The 13,164-nt window shown below is 41.4% G+C and overlaps 1 protein-coding gene across 1 annotated transcript in view; it reads left to right on the plus strand.

The window, feature by feature from the left end:
• The window catches only part of LOC117805906 (ryanodine receptor 3-like), a 137,643-nt gene that overhangs the window by 75,015 nt on the left and 49,464 nt on the right, over positions 1 to 13,164 (plus strand). Inside the window, exons 25-35 of the mRNA XM_034674508.1 lie at positions 300 to 383; positions 591 to 750; positions 9,154 to 9,301; positions 9,554 to 9,756; positions 9,932 to 10,106; positions 10,466 to 10,674; positions 10,772 to 10,971; positions 11,171 to 11,237; positions 12,029 to 12,189; positions 12,380 to 12,545; positions 12,924 to 13,010. Coding sequence (XP_034530399.1) covers positions 300 to 383; positions 591 to 750; positions 9,154 to 9,301; positions 9,554 to 9,756; positions 9,932 to 10,106; positions 10,466 to 10,674; positions 10,772 to 10,971; positions 11,171 to 11,237; positions 12,029 to 12,189; positions 12,380 to 12,545; positions 12,924 to 13,010 — 1,660 coding nt within the window. The remainder of the gene's footprint in view (positions 1 to 299; positions 384 to 590; positions 751 to 9,153; positions 9,302 to 9,553; positions 9,757 to 9,931; positions 10,107 to 10,465; positions 10,675 to 10,771; positions 10,972 to 11,170; positions 11,238 to 12,028; positions 12,190 to 12,379; positions 12,546 to 12,923; positions 13,011 to 13,164) is intronic.

The raw sequence follows: 13,164 nt of genomic DNA on the forward strand, positions 1-13,164 counted from the left end.
GACACTGATGGCTGTCAGGGGGACATCAAACTGTTTTTTACTCTCACTTTGTCCCCTCAGATAGTGTGAAAAAATGTTGTGAAAAGCACTTCACATCTGGTGCCTTTCCTCTGGGTGTTCTTGGCCTGTTTCTCCCAAAATATCAGGACATGCACAATTTAACCTACCACTATAACATTTGACCACTCTGAACCCCCTCTTTTGCTTTTAAATGTACAATCTAATCAGATATAATAATACTGACTGAGTTACACTGTTTTGTCTTATTTTACCCACTCTGTGTTGTTTTCCTCTTTCAGGACCCTGCTGGCGTTGGGCTGTCGTGTAGTTCAGGTCAATCCAAATGCTGAGAGCACCCTCAAAAAGTTAAAACTCCCCAAAAAGTAAGTGTGTGTGCTTATATGTACACTCTAAATTCCATTTTTACATGTTTACTTATCTACATGTAGTCAATTTAAGACTAGCCAGTGGTAATATACATGGTGTACTGGAATGATTTACTTCAGGCTTTAAGAAAGGGTAGAAAAATGAACCCTGAACCCTTTTTATTCTTGCATAACAGAAGACACGTGTGTTTGTTCCTTCCATAGCTACATGATGTCCAACGGTTACAAGCCAACTCCTCTGGACCTGTCTGACATCAAATTGACTCCAGGTCAGGAGCTGCTGGTGGACAAACTGGCAGAGAATGCACACAATGTGTGGGCCAAGGATCGCATCAAACAGGGCTGGACTTATGGCATTCAGCAGGTACATTCAATGTGTTCGTGTGTTCAAATTCCCTCAAGATAAATGTTTATCTGTAATTATCAACAAGTGAGGAGCTAGGAATTTTTTCCCCTTTCTGTTGTTTCAATCTTTGCTATTGTATTTTTGTACACGCTCAGTTTGTCCTTCATGCTCCATTAATGCCCTTTCCATACAGTCTACACTCTTCCAGTGCCCATGTCAGACAGTTTGTGTAGCCTGACATTTCTCAGCTCTACGCCATTATTCAGCATGCAGCAAGATGTTCTGCTCTAAAGGGTAACAAGACACAGAACATATTGTACCGAACACTCTGGAAACAGAATGTCTCCTCACATCTGTTGAAAGAACAAGTGCTAAAACTACACTCACTGACTGCTAGCTCTTTTTACCATGCCTGGTATCTTTTGGTGCTGTTGCCATAGACTAGATAAAGATCAGATATGGCAAATTAGTAGAATGCATGGTCAGAGGAGTTCTTAAAATTGGATGCTTTCTGTTTAGTTTTTTATTCAAAGGCGTTGAGACAAGACATCCATGGAGAAATAGTTTGAAGCATCCTGAAAAATGATCATTAAATTTGATAAATCTTAATTCAGAAAATGAGTGAAGGCTTGTCTATCTGCTAAAATTTTGCCAATACAGCATAAAACGTGTGTGTGGGGTTTTTTTTGTAAATGCTGGTCTAGGAGTGCATTTAGAGGTCTGAATAGAGAGGAGTAAGTCCCAAAATCCTCTTATGATTCAGAGTTAGCAGTAAATCAACATTTCAGGGAAAAAAACAAGTTCAGTTTGTCCTTGCACTGCGTACTCAACCAAAAGTTACACCTACGTGTCAATTTGAACAATTACATACAAGCAATTTGAAAGCATTTTACATCCATCACTCTACAATAACAGATTGAAAACTTCAGTTGACCTTTAGTTTGCTAATTAACTTACCTACCTACATTATTGTAAAGAGGGAAAGAGGTTGTGAAATTTGTAGAGCAAGAGTCATAGTTAATGGCATGCAACTGGTGAGGACTTAAGGATTAAGCCACGTAGTTTTTAATCATGCTCTATAGGAATCAGGGGAGGCTTTACACCTGACCAAACAAACTGCCTGTGATCTGCATAATCAGCACAAGATTTTAAATTAAGCTCCACAAATGGGTTTAACTGGTATTAATAAGATACTTGCATGGTTGTCCCCCAAACCCCAGCGGGAGTGCTGCCACAAGAAACGACACTGAGCAGATAGAAGAAGTGATAGACAGCAACAGCCCAACTGCAATTAAATAGCCAATTAATTATACTGGCCTAAACACTCTCCCTGTCCTCCTTACTGAGTATCTAAACTTACAACAAACTGGTTCAGTCACGCAGGTAAATCTCATCTCATTTGCAAACTTCACACAGCCCAGTTTCAAGGTAAAGTCACAACAAATTCAAGAACAAAAAGACAACTCCTGTGCAGAACCATGGCGATGTCATCATTAAATCTCTCATCATGTTGAAGCACAGATGCTTCAGGAGGGGGACTGTGGAAAAGTTTCAGTGAAAACAAACAGAGATATATATATATATCTATATCATCTATATAATACTCTTATATCACCGTCATATGACTAAGTGTGATAAAGTCGAAGAGATTTTTACCTGACCCTGCCTTTTCTCTAAGCTTAATAGAGCTGTATTGCAATTTGCCAGGCTTCAAAAACTGCAAATGTTAATGCTGAAGTTTAGCCACACAGCTCTGATGCAATGAGATTTAATACAAAAAAAAAAACATTAAAGCCTGTATTGTACCAGAACAATGGACGGACACATTTTTTCCCCTTATGAGATATCAGTGATAGATCCAGAGATTAGAAACTTTGCAATCTAACTTTGCTAAATGTAAGCTACTTTTTCTTAGTTCATGCTAGTTGTCTTAAAGGGGTTAACCTGTGTATTAGGCTTATTTTCACAGACATAATAAGATTAGAAAAAAGAGAAAACACAGGTATATATTGTTTATGTTATAACTATAACTAGAAAACAGTTCACTTAGCTTTACATAAAGACTAGAAGCAGGGGAACCTGCTGACTGGTCTTAATCCAAATGTCAACCTAACCTTTAATTGAAAGCTAACAGTCGGTGTCTTTTTTCTTTTTCTATATCTGTTTTTTAAGTTATGGCTTTTATTGAGTTTGATGTCACTTTACTGACATTTTGAACACATTGTTTGGTTAATGGGTTAACAGTAACAACAAAAAAAGATATGGTTTCAGTTTTATTTGACATTGTCACCCAGCAGAAAGAAGGAAAGCAGCTCAAAATATTTCAATTCAAAGAATCCCCAAAAAGTTTGTTCAGAACTGATGAAGCTTCAGAGGAGGGGTGAAATGTCCTCAAGACCCTCCACCAAGTCCAGTTGCCTTACAGATTAACTTTGAATTATCATGACTTCAAAGACATATTTTATTTTATTTTATTTTTTTTTATTTTTTTAGAGCAGTTTATGTATAGAAGAGGACAGGTTTGTCCCTTCCCCAACATATGAATGTAGAGTGTTGCACCAAGGTTCACATCATGGGGTCGTGGAAGTAGTGTTCCCTCTGATCCTTTTCCTTTTTCTGTTCAAGTTGTCCAGAGGGGACCACTGAGGGTATTGCTGATTATGGAGCCTTTTTAACTCATGGGCCTCAGCGAAATACTTGGCCTGCCCCTCTTCTCCCAGTGATTTCCACATCGTCCCCAGGTGCTCAGTCACTGCTGCACTCCCTCTTCCAGCTGTGTCAACCACAACTTTCGGTCTTTGTTCCTTCGTGAATATCATAAAGGCATTGAGAGGCTTCTTTATGTATGGCTTGTCTTTATCATGCAAGCTCTCACACTTCCTCTTCCTTGAGATGGAGGTGTTAAGAGGAGCAGCAGCAGACACAGGTGGAGGTGCATTAAACACTGGAACAGGATGCAGGTATTCCTGGAAGCCTCCAGAGATCCTCATTGGTGCCTTGTTGAATTGTTGTGGAGGAGCAGCAGCAGGCTGACTGGCAGCTGATGATACGGTAACATCATCTCCGGACCACTGATAGGGTAGGCACTGCTTATTGGCCTGGTTATAACCTGGTGCCATGTTAATGTCCTCCTCTCTTAGTGTTTCAAACACTGCGGCAGAATCTGCCAGTGCGCTTTCTATGTTAGACAGCTCAAGTGCTGATTCAAATAGGTCAAGATCATTCAACAGTCTTTCCTCAATTTCACTGGACCAATAACTGGTGCTTTGCTCAAACCCAGCATGGACCAAGGCAGGTGGAGGTGGAGATGAAAGTGAAGCGGGTGCAGGAGGTGGAAAATCTACACCCTGCATTAACTCATTGATGGCTCGCTCACTGGATAGAGTGTTTGTTGCACAAAGGTTTGGAGGCACATCAGATTGTGTCTGTGTGTGGCTGGGCTTCATCACATCTGGGGTCGTGGAAGTAGCGTTCCCTCTGATCCTTCTCCTTTTTCTGTTAAAGTTGTCCAGAGGGGACCACTGAGGGTATTGCTGATTATGGAGCCTTTTTAACTCATGGGCCTCAGCAAAATACTTGGCCTGCCCCTCTTCTCCCAGTGATTTCCACATCGTCCCCAGGTGCTCAGTCACTGCTGCACTCCCTCTTCCAGCTATGTCAACCACAACTTTCGGTCTTTGTTCCTTCGTGAATATCATAAAGGCATTGAGAGGCTTCTTTATGTATGGCTTGTCTTTATCATGCAAGCTCTCACACTTCCTCTTCCTTGAGATGGAGGTGTTAAGAGGAGCAGCCGCAGACACAGGTGGAGGTGCATTAAACACTGGAACAGGATGCAGGTATTCCTGGAAGCCTCCAGAGATCCTCATTGGTGCCTTGTTGAATTGTTGTGGAGGAGCAGCAGCAGGCTGATTGGCAGCTGATGATAAGGTAACATCATCTCCGGACCACTGATAGGGTAGGCACTGCTTATTGGCCTGGTTATAACCTGGTGCCATGTTAATGTCCTCCTCTCTTAGTGTTTCAAACACTGAGGCAGAATCTGCCAGTGTGCTTTCTATGTTAGACAGCTCAAGTGCTGATTCAAATAGGTCAAGATCATTCAACAGTCTTTCCTCAATTTCACTGGGCCAATAACTGGTGCTTTGCTCAAACCCAGCATGGACCAAGGCAGGTGGAGGCAGAGATGAAGGTGAAGCGGTGGGAGGTGGAAAATTTACACCCTGGATTAACTCATTGATGGCCAGCTCACTGGCTAGAGTGTTTGTTGCACCAAGGATTGGGGGCACATCAGATTGTGCTGATCCAAATAGGTCCTCCATATCACTGACCCAATTACCGAGCTCCACGGATTCAATCTCTTGGACCAGTTGGTCAAATGAATAACTGAACTCCATCTCGAAGGTAGACTTTGTTTTCTGTTTGCAATTCTCTCTCAGTACGACTGTGGCTCACTGGCTGAAGTCTAAAGCTGAAATGAGTTTAATTTGGTTTTCTGACTCTGGTATGAACCTTTGTAAAATGTTGCTATTGTTGTGTCATAGTTGCTAGTTATAGTTGTGACGTCATTTTCCGTTCCCTGGCAACTGCGCGCAACGAAGATGGAGATCAGGAAGTGATTTTCAGCAGTCTGTGCAGACCGGCTCATGGCTCAGACACATAAACACAAGAAAAATGACCACGGTTTGCGTTATTTACGGTTTCCCTAACTGATAAAACAGAGAAGAAGTGTTTATTGTGTCCAAAAGGGAATGGTTCTAAAGGAGGGGAAATACAAAACACTCTCTGAAAAAACGAGGAAATAGTGGATAGCAAACCTTCGTCTATGGTCAGGAGGAGCAGAGTCGGATTATGCCCGTGTGTGTGGTGACCTTTTTGGCCAGGGTAAGTTAAAGTAATGTATGTATGCTGTATATATGTCTATGTATAAGGAGCTAACTCCTTCCATACTTTGTAATGTTACGTTTTTCCCATCTTTGTTCTGCTGGAGTTTTTAACCATTAACGACCAGAGGTGGGTAGTAACGAGTTACATTTACTCCGTTACATGTACTTGAGTAGTATTTCAAAAAAATTTACTTCTGAGAGTATTTGTTTTGCAGAGTTATTTTTACTTCTACTCAAGTACATTTGTGTTAAAAAAATATGTACTTTTACTTCGTTACATTGGGCTGTCCAGTCGCTACTTTTACCGTTCCTTTTTTTCTTCATTTTATATTGTTTTATACTCAGACATCTCTCATACAGCGCTTTCTGATCAAGAGCTATAAATAGCCTCAACACTGAATGAACGGAGAAGTAGCTCCGCCCCCTCCTCCACCTACAGCTGGGGAGAGAGGCTGCGTTATACCTGCGACCCCTTTGGAGGAACATGTTTACCCCTGTACCCAACATCCAGACTCTCTCATAACTTCTAAATGACGGGGAGAAACAGTCACATTATGCGCTGCTTACTCTGTTCTATACGGTGGAGATCTCATGTCATGGTGAGTAATTAGTTAGGTAAGCTAAGGATCACACTGGTTAATAATAAATCTTAAAAAACATGTTATAGTTAGTTATCAGGTAAGCTAAGGATCATACTGGTTAATATTAAATCTTAAAAGCATGTTAGAAATGTTGGAAAGTAATCTAAAGTAACTTATAAGAGCAGTAAGGTAGCATGCTAATAAAAACAGCTGCTTCTGAAGCTCAACAGTCACCTCAGAGAGATTCTTCAGGACTGAGTTCATGGCCTTTTTAAACACTTCCAAGTTGTTTTAGCACTTTCATGTTATGTTTTTAAGTAAGATGTACTGAAAATAAGTTAAAGGTTAAAAGGGAAAGTTTGGAAGGCATAGATATATTTTTATTGTAATGTTGGAGTATTGATGGTTTGGAGTTCTGATGACATCTCAGACACAGTTTGAAGTTTCAGCCTGTTTTAAAAAATGAAAGTGGGTACATTAGTTTGTGCAAAGTGCAGCTCCTCTTTCTTTAATGTTTGAAAGTAAACCATGCCTAACAGCATTCATTTTGGCATTTTCCTATTTATGTCACTTTATTAAAGGCATTGTGCTCTTCACATTGTTATTAGGGTTTCCAATACAATACAATTTTATATATGATACTACTCACAAGTTATTTACTCTTACTCAAGTACTTATTTCTACGAGTACTCTTACTTCTACTTGAGTAACATCATTGTAAAGTAACAGTACCTTTACTTGAGTACTGTTTCGGTTTACTCTACCCACCTCTGTTAACGACAAACAATAGGTAGTAATTGGTAATGCTATCCAGAAAGCTGATTTAAGTTATTGTTTTACTTGCTGCAAACTACCGTTGACTGGACCGTTTAGAGTGATTAACCTGCGGTAAGTAAACAACGTTACCCGGGGAGTCCACAGGATGGACTCCCACGGCTGCGCAGCGTGTTTGCTCCGTCCGAGGGCTCGCGCCCTGGTCCATAGGACGCGTGCTGGGAGTGTAGCCCAGCTTAGAGCAGGCAGGATCAGCTGGGTCCAGCATACAGAGAACCACATACAAACAACAGGTTTCTGCTCATTTGGACAGTATTCCATTACTTTGGTGCTTTAATCATCACTGAGTATGCTGCAGAACTGTAAAGTTTCATTTTTGCAGGTTTAGATGAGTTTAATAATAATAATTTGGCTCTATTGTGTTGTCCTGTTACCTTCTGACACAGTTATCATCTTAAAGTCCTGTTGTATCAACCTGAATCACATAGATGTGGCTGTTTGTAGCTTACATCCATAATCAATGAGTATTTCTGATCTGTATGATCTTTAAACGGTCGGGAGTCTGTGCATGGTGTTTTATTTTGAGATTGGTGGATGTTGCATGCGATCCTCGTGCCTGACAGGTCGTTCTTTTCTGTGCATACTGCCGCGTGCTGGGCACGGGCTTCATTTGCTCGGTGGTGTAAAATCAAGTCTGGAGGACGAAGTAGTTAGTGATGTCAACAACAGACACATTTGGAAATAAGCTCGGGTCAGTTAAAAAATGTGAAGTCCTCATGAGAGGAGGATCTCTTCTGACATAATCCAGATTTTTTTTCCGTATCGCTGTCTTATTATGGTTTCTAGAGCAGCACTGTACGGGCTTTCCTCGGTTGCGTCCATTCTGAAATTTACTTCCTGACCCCCATTTGAATTCCACACGTCACTGGCATGACGTTATTGCAAACAACCCAAACTTCAGATTGTATACAAACTTGTCATAGTGATTTTCATGACAAGCAAATAAGCAAACAGACAATGTATTTGAGTTAAACACAAGGTGCTTTGAGAAAGGATGAGCACTCAGAGAAGACACCCAGCCGATTATGCCCTCTGATAAGTTTAGTCGCCAACAACATGGCTCCTCATGTCTCCAAAGACCAAGAGTGACAGGACAGATGTGCAGTGAGAGCCAGTGCACCAATAGGGTAATCAAGTGGGCACCTCCCTCCACTGATGTTTTGCTAAGTTAGGCCGCACACCTTGTAGAGGCTTGACAGTTAGCTCTGGCATTCCAGAGCAACCTCCCTCCATGCCAGCCCCCACTGTCGATCATGTCCACTAGCAGAAAGAATATTTTTCAAGTTTTTAATACTCTTATCAACATGGGAGTAGACAAATATGTTTGATTTATGCAAATATTTTTCTTCTATTATAGCAACATTTTAAATCAATGAAAAATAATGTCCAGGAAATTCTCCAGAATAACCTCAAAGGTACCGCATGCTCAAAAAATATATGCTGATGCTTCATGCTCAAATATATTTTCTTGATGCTCCAGCAGCTTAACACAAAACGATGGACCTAATGCGTCAAAACATCCTATCATTATACAACATCTACATTGCTCAGTTAGATTTTACATCACTCAAAGATCCTCTCTGGATGCTTTACGCTTTAATCTCACAACCTAATTTGTGTTTAGCTTCACATGGGGTAAAATAAAGAGCACTCTGACTAGTTTGCAATGGAGACGCCTGGATAACTTTAGTGGGGAGGAGGTGGGTTCTCTGCATCAGCTGTGTGCTTGGCTTAAAGTTGTGTTTGAGACTCAATGTACTACAGTGGTAACTCAATTTACACATACAGGTAGTGCAGATAGCTTTGGTCTTGTGGAGAGAACTATCAAGCTGAACTTGCCATTCACAAGATTTCAAAGATTCAAAAGACCTGTTTACTTATCCATTTCTACTCAAGAAGGTTTGTTTCTGCTCGCCAAACACAGTGTGACTGCTGCACCGCTTCATGATTTCCCACGGGACGGGCCGAGGGTCAAAATCGCAGAACATGCGTTTGTTATCGTGCGTCAAAAAATATTAGTGGTGTTAAAAGGAAAATGTGTTGACATGTCATCTGGTTCACTTTGACAATCCTAGGTTGCAGATAATCAAATCTGACTGTCTGTCTTTTCCTTCCTGCAGGATCTGAAGAGTAAGCGTAACCCTCGTCTGGTTCCCTACGCTCTGCTGGATGAGCGCACCAAGAAGTCCAACAGGGACAGCCTGCGGGAAGCTATCCGCACTCTGATTGGCTACGGATACAACATCGAGCCTTCTGACCAGGAAGGCGGTGAGTGTGACACAGCGATGTTCAAACAATACACTACATGACGATGAAAAATGTTATGCCCGGGCATATGTGAAGTAATTTCATGGTACAAATAAGAGATTTTGTTGCACATTTCCTTTCAGTCTAGTGTAATCAGGGACGAGCGTATGAAAAGATTGCCTTTAACCTCACCTCCTGACTGCTTTTGTAATAAATGGTTCTATTATTGATTTCTGTATTTCTGATGGTACGACTGTGTCTTCCATTCATCAGGACAAGTGGTTGAGCGGCTCAGCATTGACAAGATCCGCTTCTTTAGAGTGGAGAGGACACACGCAGTGAGGATTGGGAAATGGTACTTTGAATTCGAGGCTGTGACGGGAGGAGACATGAGAGTGGGCTGGGCCAGACCTGGATGTAAGCCGGATGTGGAGCTGGGCACGGATGAGCTTGCTTTTGTGTTTGATGGATACAGGGTAAGCTGTCAACCAAACTCTAAATCTGTTTTTAATTATAACAAAGTTTCATATGTTTCAGAAGAAATTATGTGCAAAACAAGAATTGAGAAAACATGACTTTAAATGGATTTTTTTTCCTAAGTGTTTACACCAATATCTGCTCCTGAGTGCTTCATTTCATTCTTTTCTAAAGGGTCATTGTCTGAACACGGGCAGCCGTTTGTTCGGGCGGTGCTGGCATGCCGGTGATGTTGTGGGCTGCATGATCAACATGGAGGACAAGTCCATGATCTTCACCCTCAACGGAGAGATCCTCATCACCACTAAGGGATCTGAGCTCTGCTTTACTGACTTTGAAACAGAGGATGGTGAGAAGATCTGTGAATTTGGATATTGCCAGGTTGGCGATAGAGCCAGAAACTTAAGGTCAAAGTGTGTGAGACTGATAAGGTGATGGTAGGAAGAGTTGTAGGTCACTCATCTTTTGATAAAGCTTTCACTGGCTGAGCGAGGGCCTTTAACCTATAATGACCACGCTTGGCATATAAGTGAAAAATAAGTGGCTTACTGCAACAAAATCAGCCTCATTTAATGTGACACTTGTAAATTGGCTTTCTGAAAAAGCAGGATTGATTTTCCCTCCTCTCCTGCTGTGTGTGTGTGTTCTGAGTTTTTTACTCTCTTCACCTCCTGCTTCGCCGCTTCTCTTCCTCTGGCCGTCCTTCAGGTTTTATACCGGTGTGCAGCCTTGGTCTGTCTCAGGTGGGGCGAATTAATCTGGGAAAAGACGCCAGCACTTTTAAATACTACACCATGTGCGGCCTCCAGGAAGGGTTTGAACCCTTCGCTGTCAACATGAACCGAGAGGTCACCATGTGGTTCAGCAAGCGCCTGCCCACTTTTGTCAACGTGCCAAAGGATCACAACCACATTGCTGTAAGAACAAAACTCTGAAGTGGCTTATTGGCTAAAAAAAAAAAGAAGGTAAAAACTGGTGAATGATCTAATGCAGAAACTCTCTTCTGATTTGCAGGTTACCAGGATTGATGGCACAGTCGACAGCCCCCCTTGTCTCAAAGTTACCCACAAGTCATTTGGCACTCAAAACAGTAACGCAGACATGGTGTTCTGTCGCCTCAGCATGCCTGTGGAGTTTCATTCTGTCTTCAAAACAAATCCTGTTGTGGACATGAACGGAGTCCACGAAGAGGAAACACTTAAACTCAAACACAGGTGCTGACATCATCATCTTGAAGTTCAGTTTCATTCAGTATCATGGAGAGCTTCTCCAGTTATTATGATGCAGTTTAGGTTTTTGTCCTTCAGACATCCTAGACTGGCTTTGAACTCTACTCAACCAATCAGATATCAGAGAAAAAATACGTTTTCACCTGTATGTACTAAATCACCTGTTGAATGTGTCTCCTTGTAGATATCCGTTAAGATCAGTGAGGCACAGTGAGGAGAGCAGACGAGTGGACTACGGCAGCATCACTATGGTACAGCATATCACTTTTTCATGTTTGTACTTAACAGTACACAAACAAAAATTTGTTTACAAAGTATAGAGACAAAAAGTATAGGAATGAAAAAAAAAACAATAGTGACAGGCACTGTAAAAACCCAACATGATTCAATAGAATGGGAAGGATCATATGTATTTTTCATGAACATGTACATATGTTTATTTACATGTATACACACAAAACAATGCATATACATATGTTTACATACCTTAACTTATATGAACACTTAGATATACTCTTCTACACACAATCATACACACCTGGGCCCAGACATGTGTGTACCTAAACATACAAGGTCACATTCAGACATGTATGCGTGTGCATGCAAATCTGTGACTGTCTTTTCAATCACAGGATGTGGTCAGATAAGGATCCAGTGGGGTAGCCCCGCCCCCTCCTTGAAATCTGATTGGCCACATCTGGTGTCTCACCTAAATCCTAAACTATGATTGACACCTAAACTATCCGACTTGTCAGAGGCAGGACCCACAACTCTATGGGTTGTGTTGCAACAAAATCATGTATTTTTGTTAATACTTTAAGTTGTAATCTTCTTTAAAAGTTCAAAGTAAGGGGTACAAATATAAATACTCCCTCTGGGTATTGATACTTTTAAAGTTAGGAAAATATACATATGAATATTTTATCTTTACTTTGATTTCAGTGGTCAGATTATATATGTTTAGCAGATAAATAAATGAAGATAAATGCTATTCATTCATGTCTTTCTTCATGCATAACTCGTCACCCTTGTGCCTCTACAGTACTACCACTCAGTGAGGGTCTTCGCTGGTCAGGACCCTACAGGCGTGTGGGTCGGATGGGTCACCCCTGATTACCATTACTATAGCAACAACTTCAACCTCAGTAAAAACAGGACAGTCACTGTAACACTGGGTGATGAGCGAGGAAGAGTCCATGAGAGGTGAGATCAACAATGGCTTCACTTGTCAGCAAGATTTGTTTCAGTAGTTCTTCCCTGTGAAAAATGAGCTGTTTACATATATAGTGCATAAAGAATAATTGGTTAGTTTTTTAAAAGCTAGTTGCTACCTTCATTTAAATTAAAAACCTACATCAAGACCAGATGAGTCATTGCTTTCTGTCTCTGATAGTGTGAGGAGGAGTAACTGCTACATGGTGTGGGGTGGTGATGTTACGAACTCTGCTCATGCCTCGAGTCGCACCAATGTTGATCTGGAGATTGGCTGCCTAATAGACCTGGCCACGGGCATGGTGACATTCACCGCCAACGGGAAGGAGATATCTACATCTTATCAGGTACTGAATAACTGAAGGACTTAAACCAGGCAGAACCAGTCTCTCTCCTCTTTGCATAATTTCCAGAGTCGTGACGTCTGCATTGTTGAAATTCAGACTTTTCAGATTTACTCTGAGCACCAAATCTGACAGAACCTTTGGAAGGGTATAATCTTCTTATGTTCTCCTTCACTGAAACTCTGTGACGCTTCACCCGGCGCTGAGTCATCCTGCCAACCGACACCCTCCAATGATCATGCACATACACACACACATATATAAGCAGTGTGGTGTAATTTCATGATGCATCATTAAGCTGCTTTCCGCAAGTCATGCTCTGTTGCTGCACCTTAAGCTTCTGACGTGGACTTCCTGTTTACTCCTTTTTTTCCGCTTCAGGTGGAACCAAACACCAAGCTTTTCCCTGCAGTGTTTGTGCGACCCACCAGTCCTAACCTCTTCCAGTTTGAGCTGGCTAAAGTAAAGGTACGGTCATATCATTGTGTCATTACAACAACCTTGTTGCAAGAATTACATTTGTAACACAGTAACAGCAAAATCCAACAATTTAGCACAGTGTTTGTTGAAGAACATGCTGTTTTTAGTCGTGACAGTGTGCTCCTTGATGTCAACCTTCTCA

This window comes from Notolabrus celidotus, chromosome 22 (genome assembly GCF_009762535.1).
Source record: "Notolabrus celidotus isolate fNotCel1 chromosome 22, fNotCel1.pri, whole genome shotgun sequence".
NCBI lineage: Eukaryota > Metazoa > Chordata > Actinopteri > Labriformes > Labridae > Notolabrus > Notolabrus celidotus.